Raw genomic sequence first — 27,229 nt, 5'->3', positions numbered from 1 at the left:
CCACTAGTCCAGTCAAATGACCTTACTGGTAGTTCAAGCAACACATGATCACATTAACTGGGAGAAGAAACTATTGGGGAATGCACCCACCCACTTTCTTCAGGTAGTGCCTGGTATCCATGAGCCCTTGCAGCAGAAGAGTATTGGCAAGGCTTCATGACATCGTTGCTTCTTCCTTGCTGGCCAGGCAGAGAGAAAATGCCTGATTTGGCCATTGCAATCGGTGTTTGTTCTCCATGCTGCCGCAGAATCATGGGCAACGCGTGATGGAGAAGATTGCTTTTCTAGATGTGTTTCTCTCCAGATCTTTTTCTTGGAGGATTAGGTAGATAAAATGGGACAGTTGAGGTTTTGGAGTTTCTGTGACATGGCTGGTTGGGTGGAACTTGGAGAGCCCTAGGCAAGATTGGAGCTACCTGGGACTAAATCTAACCCCCCTGGAGTGAGTTGATTCGATTATAGCTGACTCCTTTCTGATGTTCTCACAACACACTGCACCCCCACTGATTGTGTAGCAGGGACAGGAATGGGTCCTCCAGATGTTGTTACACTAAATTCTAGGCATTTCTTACCATACAGTATTGAGTTGGAAGCTGAAAATCAGCCTCATAGTGAGGACCAGAGGTTCCTCCACCTTGGATGTACCCTTCCAAGTCATCGCAACAGGGCTTCAACCCAATGCATCCAAACAGTATCACTTAAGTTGAAAAAAAGAATGAGTTGGGAACGATGCTGGCAAAACAGGGACAATTCCCAGGCTTGGGAGAACCATTCCACCAACAGATCTAAGTTGCCTTCTGTGGCCTTGAAGAGAATGGCCAAATGTCCTTTGATTTGACAAGGCTGGAGAAAAAACCTGGGATCTTGGAGCACAGGCTGATCCAAAAGTTCTGATTGTCCTGTACTGCACCAGGCAGATCTTCTGTTATAACTGAAGACAAGGATAATGTGTCTACACTGAGTGGCCCAAGAGCCTACTGTTTAGTAAACCAGCTACAGGATAAGGAATTGAAGGTCCAGACAGCCTATTTACCATCATGCCAGGTTGGAATGGGGCAGCCTATTAGCATGTTGCTCTTGATTTGCCATTCCTTGCAATAACCTACACACTGACCTGGACTGGTTTCTACCTTCTCTCTGTTCCTGGGCTCCACAAGGAACTATCTATGGATGGCCATGTACCTGCATTACCAAGTGCATTGCAGGAGTGCCTGTACAACAGACTATGCATAAGCTGGTGACTAAACCACAAAAGAGCAAGAAGCTTACTGGGGAAACTCTGGCCATTGGCCGCTGCAATGTTTGAATGGAAAAACGCTCTCCACCCCCCAGACAATTGGTCTCTGCCACTTCCCAGTTAGCTACAATAGGTGGGGGCTGAAACATCTTCCTTTTGTAGAGGGGCAGTAGGACTACAGCCAAAAGTGGAGGCGCCCCCTTTCTCTCCCTGTTGCTGCCACCCTTGTGGTCACGTGATCGCAATTTGGGCACTTGGCAGCCGGCTCACATTTACGACCAGTCGCAGCATCCTGTGGTCACGTGATCACAACTGGCGACCTTTCTGCCAGTTTCTGGCAAAAAAGGTCCATTGGGGAAATTGGTTTCACTTCATGACCCATGATTCACTTAACTACCATTGTGAAAATGGTCATAAAATTGGGTCCAGTCACTTGGTGACTCACTTAATGACCACACCACTGAATAACCAATATTCCAGTCCCCAATGTGGTTGTTAAGTGAGGACTACCTGTACTCCTTTATTTTTTTCTCTCTCTCTTTCACCATTAGAAGACCTGAAAGACCAAGTTAGGGACAGATCGTCATGGAGAAAATCTATTTGTGTGGTTGAAGGAGTCAACACTGACTTGACAGCAATCAATCAGTCAATCTCCTCTCTTTCCCTAATTTTTTCCTTCTCTTCCTTTCAATCACTTCTTTCTCTGTGTCCTTCTCCCTCACTTGATGCCATCTCTTTACTCTCTTTTTGACAGCCTTTTATTTTATCCCACTTTCTCTTCCCCCCCTTTCCTTTTCTCTCTCCCTCTCCCCCAGTTTTTTCTTGCCACGGTCCTTCTATCTCTGGATCACCCAAATAGGCATGAAATTAGAATGAGTGCCACTTGGCACTCTAAGCTGTCCAGATTGATTCAGCTAATATTCTTAGCACCCCAGTTTAATTCTGTAAAACCTGTCAGGGATGGTTGCTTGTGAAATGTCCTACTTCATCTTTAGCAAAGAGATGAAGGACAGGCTTCTGTCTGTATTCACTCTTTCCTTCCAGGGAATGCTAAAAAACAGGCCTCTTTTGGACGGGAATGACAATTCCAAGTAGGTTAAAAAAAAGAAAGAGAGAAAAAAAAAATCTGGCTGCAAATATTTAGTTTTGACATATCTTCCCCCCTTTCCTGTCCAAAAGGCACATTTCAGTTTGAAGTCATATCCCACACAACAGTATATCCCCAGACATAAATAATATAAAACACATGATAAAGCATTGCCTCTTGAGTCAAAAAGATTCCACTTTACAGGTAGTTGTTTGGGGGGGGGGGGGGAAGCAGCAAGAAAAGAAAAATAAAAAAGATGGTTATTTAAGTGAATGGCATTTTGATAAATCACAGGTGTTTATGTAACAAAATCCACAAATTTTTTCAATGTGCAATAAAGAGAAAACTCAGCAAATGTTTCAGAAAGCCTGCATTATTTTGACGTTGATGGATGGATGCCTATTTAAAATTGAGAGAAATCTTGTCTTAATGCTCTGTACAGTAAAAATGAAACAAAACAAAACAAAACTGACAAAGATGTAGCATTAGATTAAACCCAGGGGATGCATTTGATCACCCAAGTCTTCTTTCTCTCGTGTACAGCTCTTGGGTGATATCCCAAACTCTGTTCCAATAAGTGGTATACCAAAAATTTATTCTGTTTTTAAAAATCATGCTTATTCAATGTGATGGGGAAAAAAGTAGCTTTAGATTCCCCACCTCCTGAGGATAACATTTGAAGGAAATTCTGGTTGAGAGGATGCATAGAGATAACTTGTCTTTCTTTGTGTTATCCTTTCTCCATCATATGCCCTGCCTGACTTTCTAAACCCCCATTAATTCACAGTCATGGTCAGGGGAGTTCACAGAGAGGGGTAAACAACATTAAAATGATAGGTATGACTGCGTGATCAAAGCTGCTCCCCTTTTAAAATATGTGTGATGAATGTTAAGAAGGAGCGGAGCTTTGATTGCCTGGTTGCATCTGCCATTTTGACATTGTGGACAACCTCCATGGATGCCCTGATCATACAGCAAGTTCTTCTTGACTCTTTTCAGATGTAGGCTGTAGAGCAGAAGGCCATTACAGCAGTGGGATCACCCCAATTATGCTGTTGATATCTGGGGACTAATCCACCAATTTGGGGCACCACCAACTTCCCACTAGGCTTTTTGGCCTAAGTAAGGAGATCTCACAAAATCTGTGCTGATGTTTGATTGTTATTTTTGGCAGCCATATCTTCATGAGAGACTTTGCAGTGATACCATGCATCTGAAAAAGTTGTCCTAAAACTAGAGTGAGTAACTTCCCCTGGCTTGGAAGTCATAACTTCCTCTCCCAACTAATTGGTGGGCTGCAGGAGGTCTTCTGCTGATGTGGTGACCTCACTGGAAGAGATGGGAGAAAACTTTAAGTATCTGGGGGTAGATATGGGAGGCCTCTGGGAATTTCAGTGGTACAATTTGGGGAATGTGTGTGTGTCTGTGTGTTTCTTGCAGTGCTTCCCTCACCTTATTTCAACAAACCCGTGAAGTAAGACTCACCCAAGGACACTCAATAAGCTCGGTGCTTAAGTGGGGACTTCAACATGAGTTTTCCTCATGATTTCCAGAAACTGGAGAGCTGGATGAAGCTCTAAAGCCTTGATGCAGAGTTAATAGTCCCTCCCCAAAATGCAGCTAAACTGGATTTTCTTTTTTAGGTGATAGGAGGGGAAAATGGTTAAATACACCAAGAGGGATCCTCTTTATTGTACTCAGGTTGACTTACTTGAAATTCAGCCAAACCTAGTTTCACCTGGTCCTGCTCATTTGTTGGAATCAAGTGCCCCAAGTGCTGTTCAAAGATCTAGTGTGACCTTCAGCTCTTCAAAACACTGCAAGAAAATGCTTGAAAGGAGTGAATAAAGGAAAGTTGAGGACAAGGAACTTACCTTGTGCTTCCTTTTGGTTTTAGCCGGGGGTTTTTCAGCAGGGGGCAGGGGAGAGTCATGAGCCTGCCGCCTATGCTTGGCATTGCCCTCTCGAGTGTCTACTTTTCCAGAGAGGCTCTCAAAATCCAGATCTTGCCCAGGGACCCGAGAGAGGAAACTCAGGTCTATTTTCACCCAAAGGTACTTGAGCTCTTCAAATTCTTTCAACGGGGAGAGGGGTTCATTCTGAACAATGGGGAGGGGAGAGAAAAGTTGTTCCTCTGAATCTGGCCCGTTCTGGTCTACCGAGGCATTGCTGTTATTGCTCGTCAAGCTGCTGACGCTAAGAATGTTGCTGCTGGAGTCCTTGGCTTTGATGCTGCTGTCTGAGCTGCTTCCCGCCTGCAAGGTCTTGGCCTGCAGGGTTTCTTCATGGTCAGTGTTTGAATCTGAAGTGGAAGAATCGGTTTCCACAAATTCCCGTGACTTGGGAAGGGTTTTGCTGGGGCCCCGGTACTTCTTCTTCTCCAGAGCAGGGCCTGTGGTGGTCCTAGGCTCCTTCCTTGGAGCAGTCTTCCCAGCAGTGATCTTAGCCCGCAGCTTGGCCTGCTCTGGGCTCTCTTGCACCTCCTTCTCTTTGGGGGTGCTGCTCATCATATTTGGTTTGGGCCAAGGGTAGTCCTCTGCACTGGACGTTCTTTCTACTTTTTTGGGTTGCTTCTTCCCAGTCGTCCTCTGTGGGACTGGCTCGTTGTGCACTGGTGACTTCTGCTTGGAGCTTTTCACTTCAGCAGGGGGTTTTTGGGCCACGCGGGGTTTTCCTTTCTCTCGGATGGGGCTGCGCAGGGCCCTGTCTTTGGAATCGGTCAGGGACAAGCTGTTGTTAAGCTTCCCCTTGTTCTGTCCTTCAATCTGGGCGCTGGTCTGGGACTGAGCACTGCTCTCCCCATGACTTTCATGTTGGTTGTTGATGATCGTCTTGTTGTGGGGATTGACTTTGTTTAGCCATTTATCCAGCTGCCATTTGTTAGCTGAGGGGGGTTCAGGCTGCAGAACGACAAATGTCAAAAAGTGACACCAAAGTAATCCCATCTGCAACATGGCCTTCCTTCCCAAATCAGCAGTGACACACGTTTCCAGGTATGTGGACTTCAAATCCCAGAATCCCACAGCCAACATGGCCACTGATGAGAATTCTGGGAGCTGAAGTCCATATAGATGGAAGTTGCCAAAGTTGGGAAACACTGTATAAACTAGAAACTAAGAACTAAAGACTAAAGACTAAACCAATTCAACATTTACTTCCTGGAATTTGGAAGCCATTCTTCTAGACTAAAAATGCATTTGCCTTTTTTGTAGTCATGGCACACTTTTATTCAGCCCACCATCAATTACAATCTCAGGATATCTCCAACCAGCTGTATCCCATCCTTTCCTAAGGGAAGAACTGTCCATCTGTCTCTGTTTCTTTCAACAAAGATTGAAGGCACATGAGGATGCCAGCTTTTAAATTAAAATATTCCGGCACTCTTGATTTTCCAAGGAGAAGGGTGTAGATCATGTGAATGCGGCTACCAGAATCTCCGCAAATGCTACTACAAAACTGGAATGTTTAATCTGAAGGAAGGGGAGAATTACTAAATACATGAGTAACTGCCTTTATCCTTACGTTTAAGTTGGGTTCATCTTTATGGCATTTAAAGTTAGGTTAACTTAGATTTTGTCCACATACTTCTGGAGGGCAGCCTTTCAAAGGCTGAATGCAAACTCCAGCACCTCCCAAACCTACCTTTGTGTAGTTAAACAAATGGCTGTGTCTCTCTCTGGGTTGTTTGGGTTTGAAGAGCCACATCCCAAGCTATCTGGGAAACGGGTCAGAAAGCAACTTCAAACAGACTGCACTTTTGCTCCAAAAGCCTGGACATTTTTCGTGTAAGAAGAGGCTGGAATGTTCACCTGCAAGCCCAATTCTTAACTAGACATGTGGATTCTGGAGATGGAGGCTGTGAAGTTTTACCTCCGGAGTTCCACTGCGCGATTCTTCATTGCATTCACTGTCACTGGAGCTGGTTTCACTATCCGAATCGGATTCAGAGCTACTGTCAGATTCACTGGAGCTTCCTGACCCTCCACTGGAATGTATTAGGACTGTGTTGTGTGTTGTGGGCAATGGAAGGCCACTGCAAGGAAAAAGAAAATATATTTAGTGTTTCTAAAGACTCATCAGGTGGCTCATATCTGTACCTTATGTGATATCGAATCATAGATTCATAGAGTTGGAAGGGACCTAAAAGGCCACCAAGTTGAACTCCCTGCCCACTGCAGGGTTCACTACACCATCTCTGATCCATGACTCTCCTGCCTCCATTTCAAAACCTTCAGTGAAGGGGAAGAAACCACTCCATGCCGTAACCCATTCCACTGATTGTCAGCTCTTCCTGTTAAGAAATTCTTCCCAATGCTTAATCTGCATCTACATCCTTGAAGTTTCATCCCATTAGTTCTAGTCTCACCGTGTGGAGCAAGTGAGAATAAGTCCTCCATAACATGACTGTCCTTTGGATATTGGAAGACAGCTATTACGTTCCCTCTCAACCTTCTCTTCTGCAAGCTGAACATACCTAGGTCTCTGAACCATTCCCTGTAGGACTTCATTTCCAGTCCCTTCACCATCTTGGTAGCCCCCTCTGGACTTGCTCCATATAACAAACTGCAGTTTAGGGGCCCTGAATAGCCAGTTTGGTCTAGGGGTTAAGGTGCTGGGCTAGAATCCAGGAGCCTGTGAGTTCTAGTCCTGCCTTAGGCGTGAAAGCCGGCTGGGTGACCCTGGGCCAGTCCCTCTCCCTCAGCCCAAGAGCCAATCAGGTGTGGTATGAGAGTTCTAGTCCCGCCTGAGGCACGAAAGCCAGCTGGGAGACCTTGGGACAGTCCCTCTCTCTCAGCCCAAGAGCCAATCAGGTGTGGTATGAGAGTTCTAGTCCCGCCTGAGGCACGAAAGCCAGCTGGGAGACCTTGGGACAGTCCCTCTCTCTCAGCCCAAGAGCCAATCAGGTGTGGTATGAGAGTTCTAGTCCCGCCTTAGGCACGAAAGCCGGCTGGGTGACCTTGGGCCAGTCCCTCTCTCTCGGCCCAACCCACCTCACAGGGTTGCTGTTGTGGGGAAAAGAGGAGGAGGAAGGAGCATTAGGCATGTTTGCCGCCTTGAGCTATTTATAAAAAATAATAGAGGCGGGATAAAAATTAAAAATATATATATTAATTTTTCTCTTGTAGCTGAGACTCCCAATGATTTTACTTAACAAAGAGGAGTTCAAAAAGTAGGGTAGAAATGTACTGTACTGCTTCATCTCCACTTTCTCTCAACCTCTATACGTAGGGTAACTGTAAGAAGGTCCAAGCTCTCTTTTCACGGCAGGAAATCAGTGCAACTTAAAATGACCAAACAAATAAATTTGTGAGGAGGGACTAAAACATACGTGGTGCTACAATTCATGGGGAAAATAGGACAACATTTAATTAAACAAAAACTTCAGGAGACTATGTATGGTGGAGAGAAAATTGATGGATGTATGTCTTTTTTTTTTTTTAATAACACCACAAATTTAATGATGGTATATTCTCTTCTATTGTGGACTTTGTATATTTCAGACGAAGTCCACAAACATCAGCTGGTAGTCAGAAGACATGATGGAAAATCTTTAATCTCTCAGTGCATAGACAAATTCAGTCATAACTTCAACTGGGAAATGGTTGATATTGTAGACCACGCCAAATCCAAAAATGCCAGGGAATTCCTGGAAGCTTGGCATTCTGACAGATCAGCCATCAACAGACATTAGAGTTAAACCCCATCTAAATACAATTTAAAAGGCATAACAGAAAGTCAAGGTTACAAACAGCCCACAGCACATCCGCTCTAAAGCCAACATCCAGATAAGCAAGAAACCACACCAGAAGAACAATCAAGGAAGAAACAATTCCCTAATCAAGGAACCGTCAAGGAAGGTCAACCATCAAGGTATGTTTATTGTTTTATTGATTATTTTATTGTAAGCTGCCCAGAGTCCCTCTGGTGGGAGGAGCTGGGCGGTGACAAATTTGATAAATAAAATAAATAAAAATAAAGAAACCACACTCCAACCGTGACTGGGTAAGGCAAGCTACTACATACAAAGAACCAGTGAACTCTACTCTTCTAGGCACTGATGATGTTATCTAGCCTGGTAGTAAAATGTCTGCAGGGAAAAAATCAAACTCTGCAACCTGGCCTGGGGCAGGGAAGAGAACAGTCATGCCTGGGGTTGGCTAGTGCCTTGAAGTACCCCTTCCATGCAAACACTGAACGAGATCATCTGGACTTTACTCTTATTTATATTATTGATGATAAAAGGGACGCGGTGGCGCTGCGGGTTAAACCGCTGAGCTGTCGATCGGAAGGTCGGCGGTTCGAAACCGCGCGGCGGGGTGAGCTCCCGTTGCTCGTCCCAGCTTCTGCACACCAAGCAGTTCGAAAACATGCAAATGTGAGTAGATTAATTGGTACCGCTTCGGCGGGAAGGTAACGGCGTTCCGTGAGTCATACTGGCCACATGACCCGGAAGTGTCCTATGGACAACGCCGGCTCCAAGGCTTTGAAACGGAGATGAGCACCGCCCCCTAGAGTCGGACACGACTGGACTTTACGTCAAGGGAAACCTTTACCTTTACCTATATTATTGATGATACATAATTTTATAAGGCATTCTATATATTTATTGTTTTAGTGATTATTTTGTTGTAAACCGCCCAGAGTCCCTCTGGTGGGAGGAGATGGACGGTGACAAATTTGATAGATAAATAAATAAATAAAACACCAAGAACCCAGCAATTCAACCCTGAGCTACGTATATTCCCTACTATTGGAAAAATCTTTTTAGGCAAAATTTACTTAAGTTAGGGGATTCTTGCCTATAGGACAAGATGGTAACCACCCAATAGTCAAATATGGAGAGGCAGCTTGGGGTGGTCAATACCCACAGGGTCATGGTGTCCTACCTCATGGGAACTTCTTCCCCCATGGGAAAACCATAGGTCATGTAACAAAGGACTCAAACCTAGCCTTGATTTGTTCCATAATTTCGGCATTCCAGCAATGCCTTAAAAAAAGTTCCATTGAGAGAATAAAAAAAGGGGGCCTCCCCCTGATTTGCTTTTGGTTCTTTCCTTCAATTTCTGAAGTGGTTTTGTGGTTTTTAAACGAAGCAGGACATAAGGACGAATTTACAGTAAGTTGTAAATTTATTATCACAAAATGTGCTGGGGGATAGCTTGCTAAAACAAATAAGCATTCTTTAAATAATTTACCAATAGCAATGCACATATCCGTTTCTCCCTTTTTTATTTTATTGGGGTTTTTTTTGTCAACACATTTCTAATTTATGCCCAAATGAAGGACATTAGGCAGCTCTAATATTTGGATGTAAACACTTTAAAAATTAATTTTAATGAATGCTGTGGGTTACTCTCTTCCCAGCCTTCCCCCCAAGACATACCATAGAGTACAAAGAGATATAGGCATATTACGATTCTCTAGAGATACCCTAGGGATTCTTTATTTGAAGCTAGTTTTTCACTCAAGCTTTTGCCAACAAAAATAAAATTCACATAAGACAAAACAAACGGTATTCCTGTTTTGAAACACAGCCTGTCTCCCATGTTTATCCATTCTTTGCCCCTCTGCGAGCTATCGCTTAAAGGCAAATACTTAATATTTGGATTTATTTTGCAATAAATAGAGCTTCTGGTGCTGGTCTCATCCGATTTCCATACGGAATTCAATGAAGCCAACTTCCCAGCTAAATAAAAGTTTATTCTCAGGATAACTCAGAGGATAACTTCTCGTATGTCCCATCCTGGCTCGTTCAGATCAGAGAGTAACATTTTAAAAATAAAATATCTATGTTTTTACAAGGCTTTAGTGAGATGATACTGGACTAAGGTAGGCACAACTTCCAGGAGGTTTACTGGAAAAAGAGAGCAAATTAAAAACAAGACCAAAATAACAGAATTAGAACCAGCATGCCTGAATGTCATTCCTGGCAGAGCCCGATGCGAATTCTATTCGCTATAACTGCAAGGACCTCTTATTATAGTTCAGACAACATTGAACAATTTGCTTCTGAAAGATTGTTGGCTGGGCTCAAAAGATTTTTTTTTTTTTGTCCATACAAAATATGAGGAGGTTAGGTCTGATTTTCATCTTGGATTGCAAAACGGTGACTTTTGCCACATTTTGCAATTTCTTTCCAAAACAGCCACTGCTATACCAAACAGGATCATTCTCTGCAGAAGTATGGCCTTCAATCATTTGGCTTCAATGCATGTGGTCCTGCTATATAATCAGTTGCAAATGAGAAACGTTGTCCTTCTCAGCACCACACAAATATATAAGGGGGAGATGGATTCAGAAAAGAAAAAAAAAGCATAAGTTAACCTGAAAACTTTTCTTGGCAGTAGGCTATTTTAGCTGTATCTATGAAAATAGTTTTCTGCAAAGGTCAAGAATGCTGGCTGATGGAAAACCTGCTGTTTTTCACATATATGGGACCCAGGAGGGGGATTTTAACACAGGAACAGAGGATAGGCTTTACTTCTAGAAGAACCTCGATTCAACCCCTAATATCTTCATTTACTGGACCTAAGCTACAGAGACCTGGAAGGAGCTTCCTGAAGCCCTTATGGAGTGACTATACTTAGGTTGGATAATATTGATAGTGGATTAGATGTTTCCATTATCCAGCAGCGTAAAGCAGTTTTACTTGATTTTTTATGACTCGGCTGGGTAATCTGAAGCTCCAGATGATGAGTTCAGATCACAAACACTATCTCTGCAGCTACCAGAGATCCTTCCAAACACACAGACTGAAAATGGAGGGCCCGGTGTTCCAAAATGTTGAGTGATGAAATGCCCTTGGAGATTAGAAGGGAAAAAAATCAAGCTCATTTGAACTTGATCAATCCCACACCCCAAGCAGGTGGCCCACTAGATGCATGGACTTTCTTTATGAGAACTCGCCAGCCAGCATGGCCACTGATGGCAATTCTGGGAGTTCAGTCACACATTTGGGGGCCACCAAACTGAGGAAGTCTGCTATAAAGAGTTACTGTGCATAAAAAATAGGTTAACTCCTTTTCTGCTGCTTGAACTTCAAGAAGAAAATACAGGATTGAAATCAGTCAGTGAAGCAACCTGTAACAATATAATTACAGGTAGTCCTTGCTTAATGACCACAATTGAGACTGGAATTTCAGTTGCTAAGCGAAGCGGTCATTAAGCAAATCTGACCTGATTTTATGATCTTTTTTGTGGCAGTCATTAAGTGACTCACCTCATTCATTAAGTGAACCACACGGTCGTTAAACAAACCATGCAGTTTCCCACTGATTTTGCTTGCCAGAAACTGGCCAGGGAGCTATAAAATGGCCATCACATGACCATGAGCAGCTGTGATGGCCATGAATGCGAACTGGTTGCCAAGTGCCCACATCGTGATCACGTGACCATGGGGATGCTATGATGGTCATAAGTGTGAGCACCAGTTTTAAGCTGGTTTTTCCAGCACCATTGTAAGTCTGAACCATCACTAAATGAATGGTCATTAAGTGAGGACTACCTGTACTTTGCAAGCAGTAGAGGGATTCTGAATGCACTTCTTAGATTAAAATGGTTTACTGTCCTCCATATCTCCTTCTAGACCAGCCTTTCCCAATGTGGTTTCCTTCAGAGATTTACTCTGCCAACTATTCCTGATCACTGCTTATGCTGGTTAAGACTGATGGGACATGCAGTCCAAAACATTTGGAGGCCAACAAGAGCTTTTAAAAAGTCTATTTGATTTTCCTACAGCAAAAAGAGAGAGAGAGAGAGAGAGAGAGAGAGAGAGAGAGAGAGAGAGAGAGAGAGAGAGACCATACATTAGGCTATCCGTAGCAGCAAAACATGACATTCCAATAAGAAATCAATTTAATTCGTAAGGTCAATATGTGTAATGCAAAGTGACATGGTCGTCTTTCACCCACGGAACAATTGTAACACCAGTCAAGAAAAAGAGAAGGAAAAGGCTTGTAATGACGAGATAATCCTCTATTTCCAAACACTGAAAGGGTTGTTATTTGGTGCTTTTAAGATCTAATGATAGCACTAAACTTTACAGTATGTCTAAATGTAGATAGCAGAAAGCAATCTAGCTAATTTAACCATCCCTCTGAGATAGTATCAGCCTAAGAGACAGAAAGGAACCATATCACATATTTCCCAGTTTGTCCTGGCCTTTTGCAACAATAAATGTTATCTTTCCAATTTCACTGAAATGCAAGCGGCAACAACATATGGCTTGTATATTGGCCCATAAACCATACCCTGTTGCATGAGGGCCTGTATGCATCTGAGGTCATCACATGGTGCAACAAACTTATGGCTTACGATTCTTGACTCCGTGGAGGGTTATGAGCATTTAATTGTATACCCCAAAGTGTTTACTGTATGTGCCAGTGCTTTGGGAAGAGCTACAGTATGCTAGCTGTGGAGCCATATGGCTATAATCTGACAAAGCAACTAAGGACATGCTTCACAGGTATCACTGCAGTCTTCTTCCAAGAATCCAAGGAAGATAAAGCATTTGGTGGGATATATCTTGAGATGCCAGAATGTAGCTCTGTGGTCTTCGTAGAAGTGCCATCTGACATCGCCTGCCCTCAGCCCTGGACTCTGACTCTGAAGCAAATAGTGGCTGTGTACTGTGTCCAGGACAGCATGGCCTCCTTTTGGTCAATACCAGAGAGCTGGGAAACACAGATTGTTAGGAATAGCACCATGGGGGAAGTGGTCTGTGTGATGCAGACTGTTAGTCATAAGTCGGTTAGCAATAGTAGGGGCAGGCCAATGTGAACTGATGGATTTATTAAAAAAGCACCTAACTCTGTTCTATCCTTGAGATGTTAAGAACGGGTACTCAGACAGTTCCAGGTTGATAGCCTGATCATCAGCTGCATGATGAAGATGAAGATGACATCATCAACTCTATTTATCCCACAAAGAAATAAAGTAGATCCGGTGCTGATCTGAGAGTTATCACCAGCAGTAGTAACCAAACTGAAAAGAGTCTGGCAGGAGATATAGCTGTGGATCTTCCCTAAGCCAAGAGTTGGGTTCACACAATTTCTAGATCAAAGTGGCAAAACAGGTGGTTGCACAGGTTTTCAACTCTTTGCACAGCGAACTGCATATCTACCTATACATCAGGTGGCCAAGATCTGGCATCCATCACTTCCAACAAGCCAAGCCTTTCCATCTTACACCATTACTGCTGCTGGCCCTTGGTTTAGGTCTTTTACCTAATATGGAGAGCAAGTGATGTCACAGGTATCATGACACCGTGGTACATAAGACACTACCATGTAGATTACATAATTCATGTCAATTGTGCCATGACGCACAGCACATCATTTAGATACTTGTGGTCCAGATTTAGGGATTGCCCTAGACTGTCCTGCCTCTTTGACCTAGAACTGTGTTTTGCTGCTAATGCAGCCAATATTTCCCAAGGACAAAGAACTCTTGAAAAAAAGGTCGGTATAATTTGAGGAAATAAGTGATCTTCTGATGTGTTTAGCTTTGTCTCTGTGGACTTCCTTAAGTTAGAGATTCATTTTCCAAGGCCCTCTTAAATGATTATGGAGCTGGTATTGGAACTTATTTTTTTCTGCACCATAAATGACGAACGAATGGGCAATTTACGCATTACTTGTTTCCCCCTGTTCGCTGCTGAGATGGTTATTGCATTATTTTCAACAGATCATTTACTCTTAATATTTTAATAAACCACTTTAAAGATGAAATGGAGTTGTTACAAATATCATGCATAGCACTGACAATTATTAATCTCCAGAACAAGTGTACTCCTCTCCTTGCATTGTAAATACGTTCAGTAATCCAAAAGTCAGCCAGAAAAAGAGTGTTTCATTGATTTATTGAGTAAAAGGCAGATAATTAATCAGATTATACAAGTATTTGATGCAAATTTATTTGCATATCAGCAAAGCCTTGATATGGATACCTTTTTTGAGATACTGTGTGATTAAGATAATTTACAAATTAATAATGAAAACCTAAACTAAAAGGGACATCTTTGTTAGGTTACCTCTCTTACTCTCCTATCAACAGATCAGGCCCCAAAATAGCTTCTTAGAGTATTATTGATAATCTAATTAGAATGGAAATATAGAATAGTTAAAAATAGATTTTTTTCCCCTGGCTACTTGTTCAAAAACAAAAACAAGCTGCCAAATGAGGACTGATATTTTCCCTCTCCCCTGATTTGTTAGTTCCTGGATATTTTTATTTCCATTTTTATAGTCATTTTTGCACAATAGTGTAACCTGCTGTCAAAAACTCTTTGGAAAAGTGCAGAGCATGTGGCTCATCTAAACCCTTTCTGTAACTCATTTATATGAGGCAGAATGCCTACTTTAATGTTGAATTTTTAAAAAAGAAATAGAAAGATGGAGGGGAAAAAAACCCAGAAGCTTGCGCTCCAGGATTATCACTTGTTCCAACAGCTTGAATAATTATCAGGGCTGCATAAGATTAAAGCAGAAATCTTCAGTGAGTTGCCACATTGTAGCTATGTTTACAAATGACAAATAGCCTCTGGACAATATCCTTCACCAAAGTGTGGTCTTCTTCTCTGGTTTGGATTCTAACAGCTCTCCATGAGTCAAAGGCATACAATGAAAGAAAAATTGTTACTTGGAAGAACTTCCAAGAAAAATGCCACATTTTGTCTTTGTGTAGCTCACTGTGGTACATATTTCTTCCAATGGAAGCCACATGGAGTTCAGTTAGACTTTCTCCTCAGCAATCTGAGCCTGCTGATTTATGTAGAAATGCAGGTAGTCCTCAACTTACAACCACAATTGGGACTGGAACTTCTGTCACTAAACGAGGTGGTCATTAAGTGAGTCATGCCCAATTTTATGACCTTTTTTGCCATGGTTGTTAAGCAAATCATGTGGCTGTTAAGCGAATCTGGCTCCCTCCATTGATGTTGCTTGTTGGAAGATGGCTGGGAAAGTCGCAAATGGTGATCACGTGACCCCAGGATGCTGCAACCATTGTAAATACATGCTGGTTGCCAAGCGCCTGAGTTTTGATCACGTGACTGTGGGGACACTGCAATGGTCGTAAATGAGAGGACCAGTCATAAGTCACTTTTTTCAGCACTGTTGTAACTTCAGACAGTTGCTAAATGAGTGTCGTAAGTCAAGGACTATCTGTAAATCTCACCGAAATTTGCAGTAAATAGGATTAGGATTGGATGGTGTGGTTTTCCTCCTATCCACATGTTCTTGGGGTGAGTCTTACTGAAGGTGCATTTATGAGCAGAAATTAGGAAAACAACCCTTGCCCTGTTTTGGGAATCAGTGCAATGCAATGCGATAAAAAGAAAACAAAAAGAAAATAAAGGTGAAAAAGCCCACATTAAGATAAAGCCCTGCAAATAGAAACTTAAAAATACAGAGCAGCTGAAACACATATGAAGGGAAATCAAAATTCAAACACACAACACCTTACAAAATAAATATCACAACACAGGGGACCCAATTTTAGGCTGAAGCTGCTGTCTGTGTATTCTGGGAAGAGGTCTAGCTGAATAGCCTGGGGTGACTTCTGAGAAGCTCTGGATAGGACTGTGCCATATGGATTCCTGGAGCTGTATGCTCCACAGTGGTCTCCATTTCCCTCAAAAGTTGGCCATGCCTTCAAATAGACTAGTAGAATTAGTCCTCCTTGTTATGATCTCCCTTCCCAGTATTTACCTGGACCAGAGCTTCAGGAAATGTTTTACATGTGTTTTCTGCAACTAATTTTTTCTGCTGCCTGGCATCTCTAACATAGCGATTCTTGGCTCTGTTATATTTGCAGTGAAAACCTGGTGAAAATACGCATGTGTGTGTGTGTGGGTAGGGTTGCATAACAAAGTACATATAGGGAAATCTTTGGATCTTGTATCACTCCCAATAATATCACTTAATATTATTATAATAATATGGGTCATCGTTTCAGAGATGTTTCCTTAGCAGTTTCCTCAATGCCTTCAACAATGGCAGAGCTTCTAATGTACTGGAAAAGTTCTTAAAAATTCAGGGAGACATTCAGAGATGTATCTGCCTTGAAAGTAGCCAATGTTAAACTGTATAGCACAGTCAAACATCAGGAGCTGACTACAGGAAATGTTTTATGACATTTTGTATTATGTTATAAAATTTGCCAAATTTCTATTCCATGGGAGTCATGGGTCCCAGATTTTGGACGGATTCTGTAGTGTAGCCCATTTGAGGTACCTTGTTGCCCTGCAATGCACCGTTTTGCCCAGTTAAAGGTTACAAAGTACAAACAGGCATGAAAATTTTAGCAGTATATAGATTATGATGACTTCAACGAAAAGATAATCACTTTTACTTCAACTTGAGCTTGTAATCAACTCGGCCAGACCTCTTTCAGCTCTAAGTGCTGAAGCTGTATTTACAAAATCTCTGCTCCTGCTCTCCCTTTTGTTTGTCTGTTTTTTAATCTTTAATCCCATCTTGATTTTAAATTTGACAACATCTTCAAACAGGGGACTATCCCTAAGGGTTTTTTAGATCAGAAGTACCAACTTGAGGCCACCTTGAGCATGGCTCTTCCGAAAGATGCCACCACATTTCAATGCCAGAGAAGGGGAGAATGGTTCAACACATGAAAAATAACAGATACAATATTACAATTACACTTAAATGAAGGAAATGAAATGTAACTGGGTCCTCCCACCAAGACTGTGTGCCTGATTCTGCTCGCTTCTTGGAAGTCAGCCCCTTGCTGGCAAACAGTTGTAAACCTCTGCTTCAGATTTTGCAGGAGTGCAAAAATATGTGGCTTTCTGCTTGTGTCCTCAGAAAGGAGGCAAATAGAAAATAGCCCCCTTTTTTTGCACTTTGACAGGTTATAGAGGGTAAAACGGGCCCGTTAAGCCTTTGAGATGTGGAGTATCTTGGTAACCTCCTAACCAATAATCATTAGGACTAACCTTGTTTGTCCTTTTGAGATCAGCCAAATCAGATGGCCTAAATTCTTTTCAAATGTTTATCCAACTTTCCTAAAAACTTGAATTTCTGTTCACTAAGGAGGCTGGGATGGTTTTATTGGCAGACCATCAAAGGCAAATTTTAGCTGGTTAATTTGTTTAGGGTATTTTTTTTATTATTTATTGACAATGACCCCATCCCACATTCCAGTTTATTCATTGTGTCTTATTAATTTGTTGGTCTGGTGGTTTTTACAAGCTCTAATTCAGCACAGTGGCTCCCTCCAGCCCTGTATTTTATACTGATATGGGAAATGAAATGGAAGGATGATACAATTATGGTTTTGCGATATGCAAGGAAGTATGGTAAATACGTGAAACTGCTTAGCGAAATGATTTTAATATACTAGGCAGTGTGAAAATGCGAAAAAGAATCTATAATGACAACAAAGATTAGCCATTTGCTCTCTAACCTTATTTACAGAAGCAATCAGAGGTATTCAGGTCGAGTTAATGGCCCTATCTCCAATTAATTCAATTGTCTACACACAACTTTGATGCAGTACCTGTATCAGGGACAACTGTACAGGGAATACAGACGACTCCATTAAAAGCGACAGTAATAATGCATTTATTACCGGGACCCCCCCTCCATATCATAAATTTGGGGTGTTAAATTACAGTCCATGCTTTAACAGAAATTCAATTAGTGGAATAATAATAACGGTATCGAAGCCTGGGGGGGGGGGCGGTGGTCAAAATCCTCCGATTAAAAATTTGGCTGCTCCGCTCTTAGCAGTTGGCTGGCTCTGTGGGTTCTCGGTGCGACGTCTTGCTTTTGACTCCACGCCAGACCAGCCCCTCCCTGCCTCCCCCGTTTTATGCCCAACTTTCCAAATGAAATCTGAAGCTTTTGAATCCAATTATGAAAGGCGCAGTGGAATTGCTAGCCGGTTGAAAACATCTCTCTCGCTCCTTCTTGCGTCCTCTTTACCCCCCCCCCCCCATTTTCTGCCACTGTGTTCAGATTTGTATAGTAATTGAGGTAAGCACAGGTGCTGTTCATTACCAGCCATTGTGTGCCATCTGAATTCTGGGAATGCCAGAATTAAGATGGTTTCAAGCTCTTTATGAATAACAAGCGTGATTTGGAGGTTGTTTGTACAAGCCCGGACACAGCTCATCTGGTGCTCCAAAGACACCTGCTTACCCCTTTGGAACCAAAACACTCTTGCTGATCTTGTGACTCTCTGTCCCCCCTCCCTCCCTTTGATAATTTTGCAAGATTATTCCCTCCCCCCCACCCCCGCAGTCCTCCCCTCCAGCTGTTACTGATGGCAGAACCACTAACAAAAGGAGAAACAAGGGACACCACAATTACCCCATGAAATAGAGGAGACCTACAAAGGCATTAAAGCTATGGTTATTTTTGCTGGAGGAAAACAAGGAATTTGCTCCTAGCTCACGTCGTTAGCTCCATTTAGGAATCTATTCTGCATGAGAGCCATTACGGAAAGAAGAGGATTGCTTTCCCCAGCATTTTTCTTTGACATTACATGCCTCATGTAGACAAAAATCAAATCCCATTGGTCGCTGGCTTCACAAACTAGGCAGGGAGACGTTCAGCACCAGCGGCCTTGTCCTTCTTTCCCTGGCACGGAATACCCTCTCTGATGATCCCATTCCTATTACAAAAGAATTGCATCAAAAGAATTGTATCATGAAACAGCCCATTGATCTGATTGGAGAATGGGCAAAAATGTCGACGGTTGTATCAGGGAGGAAAGACAGCACATAACTATAACCTATTTTGTAACAGCTAAGGCTTTCTTATATGGGGGTGCAGTGGCTCAGCGGTTAAGACGCCAGGCTTGTCAGCTGGAAGGTCGCAAGTTTGGTGGTTCGAGATCCGAGTGCCGCGTGACGGAGTGAGCTCCCGCACTCACCCCAGCTCTTGCCAGCCTAGCATTTTGAAAGCATGCAAATGTGAGTAGATAAATAGGCACCACTCCGGCGGGAAGGTAACAGCATTCCATGACTGTCATGCAGGCCACATGACCGTGGAAGCGTCTTTGGACAAATGCTGGCTCTTCGGCTAAGAAACGGAGATGAGCACCACCCCCTAGAGTCGGACACGACTGTGCAGGGGAAACCTTTGCCTTTATTAATGTATAGAGTGTATAGAATACTTGGTAATAATAAACAAAAAAGCAATATCCTACAAGCCGTGATGGCTATTTAGACATGCATGTTTTAGCCTGGCCCATGATCCTGATTAGAGATGGTCTGAAAGCACAGTGCATTCTTTGTTTTAAAGGAAGGACCACACTTTCCAGGGGTCTGCTGGGTATGGTCAAAAAAGTCAAGATGGTGGTCAGGGTAGTGTGATAGAAGCTCTGTCTGCTTTTTATGTGCAATGCACCATCATGACCATCCTGACTTTTTCGACTGTGCCCTGCAGATACCCCTGACACCTTCCTTGACACCACCTTGACTGTTGTGCCGACCACATGACCACGGAAGTGTCTTTGGACAACGCTGGCTCTTCAGCCATGAAATGGAGATGAGCACCGCCCCCTAGAGTCAGACACAACTAAACGGGAACCTTTACCTTTTTAACCTTTAAGGCTTTCTTAATGTGTCTGAAGACTCTTGTCCAAGATATTAGAAGTCTATGTCTTATTTTGGAGTGACGAGGGGGACTGGAGATGTCAGTCAGGAGGTTAACCACCAGAAATTGCTTTTGGTCCCCCAATGCTCTGAGTAAAAAATAACACATCTTTCTAATCATTTACTAGCCTAGCACATGTTAGTACATTCTGGTTTTATTTGATTGGTTTTGGAGACTGCTTCAGCCATGGTGAATGAACAAGATTCCATCAGATCACATGGAACATCATGGATCCTAACCCTCAGGAATGCCATCTTCAGAGATCCCAGAGATCCCCTTTCTGTTGTTGCATCCCCCACTCCCAAAACAGCATTCTCTGTGACACTGGGGGGGGGGGGGGCTTCACACCTGGCCTTCTGCAAAGCTGTGAAGTCCTGGCTTTTTCAGAAGACCTTTGGAGACAGACATAGAATTTGTCTTGCTCCCTCCTGGTGGACAGATAGTTATATGTGTGGTTTATTCCTCAGCGGTGGGAAATTTTATTGTTATTGCTGCAATAGATATTATTGTAATGGGACCATTACAGAGGAGAAGGTATTATATGTTTCAACCTTACTACTGGTTGTAAAAAGCTGGTTGCTCAGAGTCAGCTGTGACTGCTGAGGTATATCAGGGGCATATAAATAAACAAATTTAATTTAACTCTGGGTTATCCCCTTGGTTCCCATTCGGACACCTCCGGGAAGCCCAGAAACAGAGAGTTGGTAAGGACTATTATGCCATCATGTCCAATCTCCCGCTCAGTGTAAGGATCCAAATTGGAAGCATCCCTGACAAATGCCCGATAAACACAAACTCACCTCCTCTTTAGAAAGGTTATTTTTAAAAACTAATCAGAATTTGCTTTCCTGTAACTTAGATCCATTATTCTGTATTCCGCAAGAAAGAACAGGTCTCAACTTTCTCTTATATGTAGGCTGACCAGGTAATATTCCTTATTCACGAAAAAGACAATAAAAAAGGTTATCGACAGTAAGCGGGGAAAGTGCAGGAGGGGAGGTGCGGCAATGGTTGGGTCCGGAGAGGCTGGTGCAGGGGTGGTGCTGGGAGGAGAGGTTGCAGGAGGGCTGAGGGCAGCAGCAAGCTGGGATGGGAGGACAGGAACGGAGGAGTCTAGTGAAGGGTTGTCCCTGACAACCTGTTCCTCTCTGGTGCGCCCTTTTATTTTATTTTCTTCCCACCGTTTTGGCCTGAGAGCCAATCGGCTTCTTTCCTGCTGGGTGCACTCTTCCGACCGTCTTCCACTGCACTGATTGGTGGCAGCGGCTCTCCCTCTTGCTCACCGCCGATCAGCTATTCCTGCGGTTCTGCTCTAGGTTTCCCACTGGATTGAGAACTACTGCCAAGTCAGCCTCCTTTTCAATCTCAATTTCAATTTCAATTTTTTCCCACTTTTCCCAAAAATGGTTCCAACCTTTTTAAAAAATGGGACAAAATGGACATTTATATTAAAACAACAGGATGGTCGGGAAATGTTAAAAAAACGGGACTGTCCGGTTCAAAACGGGATGTATGGTCAGCCTATTGAGATGATGTCCTTTTGGCTATCTGCAGAGCGCTTCTAGATGCTCTTGCATTCAGCCTTTCTTAAGGCTGAACTCACCCATGTCTCTTACTTTCATTCCTTTTGTGTAGGACTGAACTTCTAGTTCCCTGACCACCTTTAAGTAGGACTGGAAGGCAACGTAATTCCACGTCTCCAACTGTGCACATTCCAGGCCATACTGTCTTTCAACCCAAAGAGACATAACTTAGCAATTGCTCACTTGTTATTAAAGAATCTGTCCTCCCTCTCTTATCCAATCCTCTTTTAATGCCACTTCAGATTTATTTGCTGCATGTGAAATATTGGTGAGAAGGCTAGAAGAGTCCTTCAGCATACTCAGATCCATTAATATTGGATGGATCGTTACCAGGGGACAAAAAAAGGAAGCACTGAAGAGTGAGCATCAGTAGGGTTTGTGCCAGATGATTTCCGAGGGCTTGGAAGTCTGAAGAGTTTTTCATGACTGTAGTTTCAGTTCAGAGGCCTCATCTAACTGGAAATATTCTAATGGAGACATCTACTGAACAATAGAAAATCTAATTATTAACAGCACTTCCAGGTCATGGAGAACATACAGAGTTACCCAACATGACAATGACTAATAAAGCCAAGAGAAAGGAAATTGGCCAGAGTTAAACTCCAGTATGCTATCTGCTAAATAAGAATAATACGGTTCGAGGGGATTCAACAGAAGATACGGCGGACTTTTCCTTTCCTCACATCATTTTACAGAGAAAGGTAAAACACGGCAGGAATATAAATAAATTGAAAAGGCTCATAGACAATATTCTACTGTGGGCCTCATTTGCACTTTAGAAAAGATGCCCCACAGACCTTAATGTACTTTTAAGAATCATCTGAAAGAGACATGAAAAAGTCTTCCAGTCAAAAATGTACATATTTAATGGAATTAGATCTCTAGGCTAGAAAAATGTCAGAAGAAAAGGAGAAATATTAAAGGGAAGACAAGGCACACCTTTCTACTGCTTTCTTGCTTTGATAAATATCTTGTGGGATGTCACTTCTTAGAAAGTCACGATTTAATGAAACAAAAAAGTTAAAAATAAAAACCCGCACAACACGTTCGGCAGTATATAATGTGGCCGGCTGATCTCTGAAGTGAGCTGTTGATGTCACGTTGGCAGTTCTCTTCTTAGGTTGCCAGCCTTGGCGTTTCTCATTTTGATTTTTATAACACTGATCCTCTTAAATAGTCCTTATAAAACATGCCAATGGTGAAAATATTCCAGAGTCAGGAACAGGGCACATAAGAGAGAAAAGAATAGTGGATAAGAACAGTTAATCTTCCTTGGCTGGTTTCTTTTTTCAGAAGGATTGTCCCCTTAGAACAGGGTTTCTCAACCAGGGTTCTGTGGCACCCTCGGGTTCTGTGAGAGGTCACCAGGGGTTCCCTGGGAGATCACGATTTATTTAAAAAAATATTTCAAATTCAGGCAACTTCACACGAAAGAGGCAAGTGTCAGTCTTTATTTTCAGTTTAAGAACACTTGTATATACAGGCCTACCCATGAAATGAATATAACCATTTTCTAACCTCTGGCCTCTATTTGAGCCTGAATGTGCAGGGGTTCCCCCAGGCCTGAAAAATATTTCAAGGGTTCCTCCAGGGTCAAAAGATTGAGAAAGGCTGCCTTAGAGTAATGGAAGAAACTCAGCTCCCCAGATTTAAAATGGGAAATAATCATTTCACAATCTTCTGCACTGGTCAGATCCCACCCTGAGAACCATGTCCAGTTCTTGGCACCCAAACAGTTTAGGAAAGATTCAGATTCTCTGAAAAATTCAGGGCTAGGTACCAAGTCCTTGGCTCCAGATGAGGTGCCAAGAATGGCAGTGACGATGATCTGAAAATGGGAAACTACTTGTTTCTATTAAGGAAAAGATTGTGCTCTTATCATAAACAGATGGTATTCGAAAGCGTGCCTTCAACATCCTGATTCTCAGTCTGCAATTATCCACCTCCATCCAAAGAAAAGGTGAGAAATTATGTTCCTTTGAGTCAAGCTTGATTCCTCAGCATTTCGTGAACACATCCATATTGTTTTCTTGGCCACAAGACGATAGTGATTTGCCACGGCCTCTTTCCTGGTTGTGTTTTTAGCTTCTCCATCTATCCATCAGGCAGACCAGACCAGGAAACCAATTCTACAAGAAGGCTAAAACTATTTTCATTGAGGGGGGCTCTAAGAGCAGAATCTTGCAAGTCTGATTGTGCAGTTCCTCTGCCTCCTTCTTATAGTTCTGCAGATTAGGTGCACTGTCTGAGCTGCTTCCAAACTTTATCTGAGCATTGCGGACTTAAAATACGTTTCACCTCTCATCTCCCTTGCCACTAATCTTGCATATTTCTATCAAGGTCATCTTCCTTTCTCTCTACACTCTGTAGCCCTGGGATTTTTCTGGTGGTGTCCCATTCAAGGATTAACCAGGTCTGACCCTGTTGGGTCTTTTGGGATCACCCAAGGTTAGCAAAGAGTTTTCCCTTAGAAAAGGGGCGCCACAGCTGTGGAGAGCTTTTGTGGACAAGAAGAGAAAGCAACTGAGTATGAGTCTTTATTCTTTTAAACGGGCTGGTAAAGGTCCCTTAAATGGCTTTCAAATTATTGCTAACTAATTCTGCTTGTGCAACCCATTTTCTGTCTGGAAACCAACGACCTTCTGCTCTACTAATTGTGTGGGAGGCATTTTTATTGACTTCCAATAACCACAGTTTCTTCTGCTGCTGTGGCAGGAGTTACCAGTTGCTGGTTGAGGAATGCGAAATGGCTGAGGTGCCGACCTTTAACAAGGCTTAAATCCCAGCAGCGTTGCCAGCAACCACCACGGCCACAGACTGGTGTGCCGTTCCTCCTCGTGCTCTTTCGTAGCACATCCTAGATGGTTACACAGTGACCCTTGCTTCAAGCAAACTGCTTCTGACTTTTATGATCCTTTTGTGATCTAAATGGCAATCTCATAAGTTATTCTATTGGAGTTTCTCCCCCCCCCCCGCTACTTCCCCAATTGCTGTTGCTGTGAAATAGAGTTCTGCAGATTTCTGGAACCATTTATTGTATTGATTTGCTAAACCTGACAACAGTTTTCTAGTTAATATACAGCTAGCTGTAGGAATAGAGGCTAAGCCCAGCCCTTCCTCCCTTCCCCTTCCCCAGGCTAAGCCCAGCCCTTCCTCCCTCCTTCTTCCCTCCCTCCCTCCTTCTTCCCTCCCTCCCTCCCTCCTCCCTCCCTCCCTCCCTCCTTCCTTCCTTCCTTCCTTCCTTCCTTCCTTCCTTCCTTCCTTCCTTCCTTCCTTCCTTCCTTCCTTCCTTCCTTCCTTCCTTCCTTCCTTCCCAGAAGAATGATTTAGTGTTGACAATGAGCCCTAAATCAGCTAGCTATATTTTAATCTAGCAGATGCAAAGCCTGCCCATCCAGTTATTTCATAGCTGAGGTTGTGCAGCCTGAACCCAGTGGATCAGGGTTTATGCTGCTGCCACAGAAAGTTTTTCGCAGACTTACACTTAATATACGTGACCTTCTTTATCTACACCTCATACCAGATGGTATGAGACATTCTCCTGAAGTTCTTCACTCTTGACCAAGGTCCAAGAATAAATCTAATGCTATCCATGGGTATCCCTGAGGTGCCAAGGTGGGAGAAGTGACACCATGCATGTGAACTACATAATTTGAAAGGCAGCTTTCAAGTCCAATGGTTTTTCTGTATATTTTTAAAGTAAAAAAAAAAGCTGCAATCATTTATATTCATTACATTTGGCAAAATATGGAACCTTTCTTTGTATCTCTCCTAAATTTACATTAATTGCTAGGTAAATTGTCAAAGGATTTGTTTTTATTTGCAAATCACCCAATTTTAGACATTTACATTTCCCTGATGCAGGCATTTTACATGCAAATTCCCTTCAATGTAAGCTCTTCTAAAACAATATTTAGTGCATTTCTTCTTTTCGTGGGTGGTGGTAGGGAGATTTTTGATGGCAGAAGAGTTGAACATTTGCAGACTTTTGAGAAGCTAGTATTTGTGATAGTGATGCTCCAGAAAGCTCACTTTCTCCCCAAATGGAATTCATAGAGGATGTCTTTTACATTCTGATTCCCTCCTCAGTGCTTAAAAGAAAATTGATCAAATCAGCCAGTACAAAAAAAGAGAAGATCAACAACAAAACCAACAACTCAACGTTTTGAAGGCAGCCATATTCATCTCCATTATGCCAGTGAAGGAAAAGGAGATTGAGATCTGCAAAGGGCCCACTGCATACACAATGATAGCAGGCCTGCATCCAGCTGTGCAGAACCAACAGGGAAATGGTGTGAAATTGCCTGCCTTCCGTTTGAGCTGCCTGATGGCTTTGTTTCTTCTCTCTCATCCTGACAAGATGCCAAGATCATCTCTCTCAGCTGTTAATCTGCTAACATCACTTCATCTCCAGATGTTACCACTGCAGCAACTCAGGAGTTCAGGCCCCTGGTTGTACTGCCATGGCTGCCTTGCAAGGGCCCTTCTCATCACAGGAGACTTTGGCCTGGGGCTCAAAAAGGCCAGGTCACTGGAGAAAGCCTCTCTTAAGCTGAAATATTTATTCATCAGGATTGGCACAGATCTTTCTCCTTGCCCAGAACACCAACCTCAGCATTAGAGCATCATGTCCCCAGCCTTGAACTCTTGGATGCGCAAAGCCTCCAAGCATCCACTCACAGGAACTCTTAATTATCAATAGCTCAGTGAGCATCTTGTTAACCTATGCCATGTGTAGGCAACTATCTCTCAGGCTGTGTTTTCCCCTCCATGACTATTTGCAAACATTACTGTTTGCAAAATGAAAATATACAAAGAGCTTCACAGTTGCTTGATCACTTAGCCCTTTTCTGATGAACTGAGTGCTGATGCCTGAATTCTATGTTTGGTAAGCAGATAGGACAAAAAACAAAACAAAACCCCATGTGCATTTGTTTTTTATTTCTATATTATCCCTCTGCTTATAGAAAAGATTTCCAGGTAGAATGAAGCACTGGAAAAATATGTACATGGATTTGTCTATATATCTGCACCATCTCTCCTGGAAAAAAGTCATCAAGCCAGTAGATGGCAAATAATAAAAAACAAACAATGGAATAATTAAGAAACCTACGAACAGGACAATAAAACTGTCTTATAAATATGAAAATTAGAACAAACACTGGAATGTTTTGCCCCAGGAGCCTAGGTCAGCTATAATAATTTCTGCTCTTTTCCTAAAGATGTTTATGTTTAGGGAGGCATCTATTTTCCTGAAATGTACATTTTATTTAATACTCTCTTTTAACTGGTGCTTCTGCCTCGTCTTTCAATACTTGTTTCTCCCCTTGTTTCTCTTTTCCCTTCTGGAATGTGATTGCATTTCACTGTTTTTTAACTGTGATTAGCTGGCCTGAGTAATGCATAAATGCAGGAAGGGGAGCACATGTATTTTGAGGTTAAATAAAAGCATAAATCACTAAGAGTAATTTAGAAAGACAATTTAGGAAAGTTTCTGGCTCTCTGAATTGTACCTTGTATGCAGAAACTTATATCCACTTCATAGAGTCACAGGGTTGGTAAGGACCTTAACCCCCACTTAAACATAGAGAAAGCCAAGTATATAACCTTCATATTTAGCATCCTGATGATGCTAAATATGAAGGGTCATTTTTGATCCTGAGGATATTTGACTTATGGCCCCGAAAACTCCAGTTCC

The 27,229-nt window shown here is 42.6% G+C and overlaps 1 protein-coding gene across 1 annotated transcript in view; it reads right to left on the bottom strand.

Moving 5' to 3' along the window:
• AFF2 (ALF transcription elongation factor 2) overlaps positions 1–27,229 on the bottom strand; it is a 301,401-nt gene that overhangs the window by 26,686 nt on the left and 247,486 nt on the right. Inside the window, exons 10-11 of the mRNA XM_063313787.1 lie at positions 6,195–6,357; positions 4,199–5,224 (exon numbers count right to left, since the gene is read on the bottom strand). Of these exons, the coding sequence (XP_063169857.1) occupies positions 4,199–5,224; positions 6,195–6,357 (1,189 nt within the window). The remainder of the gene's footprint in view (positions 1–4,198; positions 5,225–6,194; positions 6,358–27,229) is intronic.

Source organism: Candoia aspera, chromosome 12 (assembly GCF_035149785.1).
Source record: "Candoia aspera isolate rCanAsp1 chromosome 12, rCanAsp1.hap2, whole genome shotgun sequence".
Lineage (NCBI taxonomy): Eukaryota > Metazoa > Chordata > Lepidosauria > Squamata > Boidae > Candoia > Candoia aspera.
The sequence above is the reverse complement of the archived record's forward strand: the minus strand, read 5'-3'. Positions and strand labels throughout refer to the sequence as shown.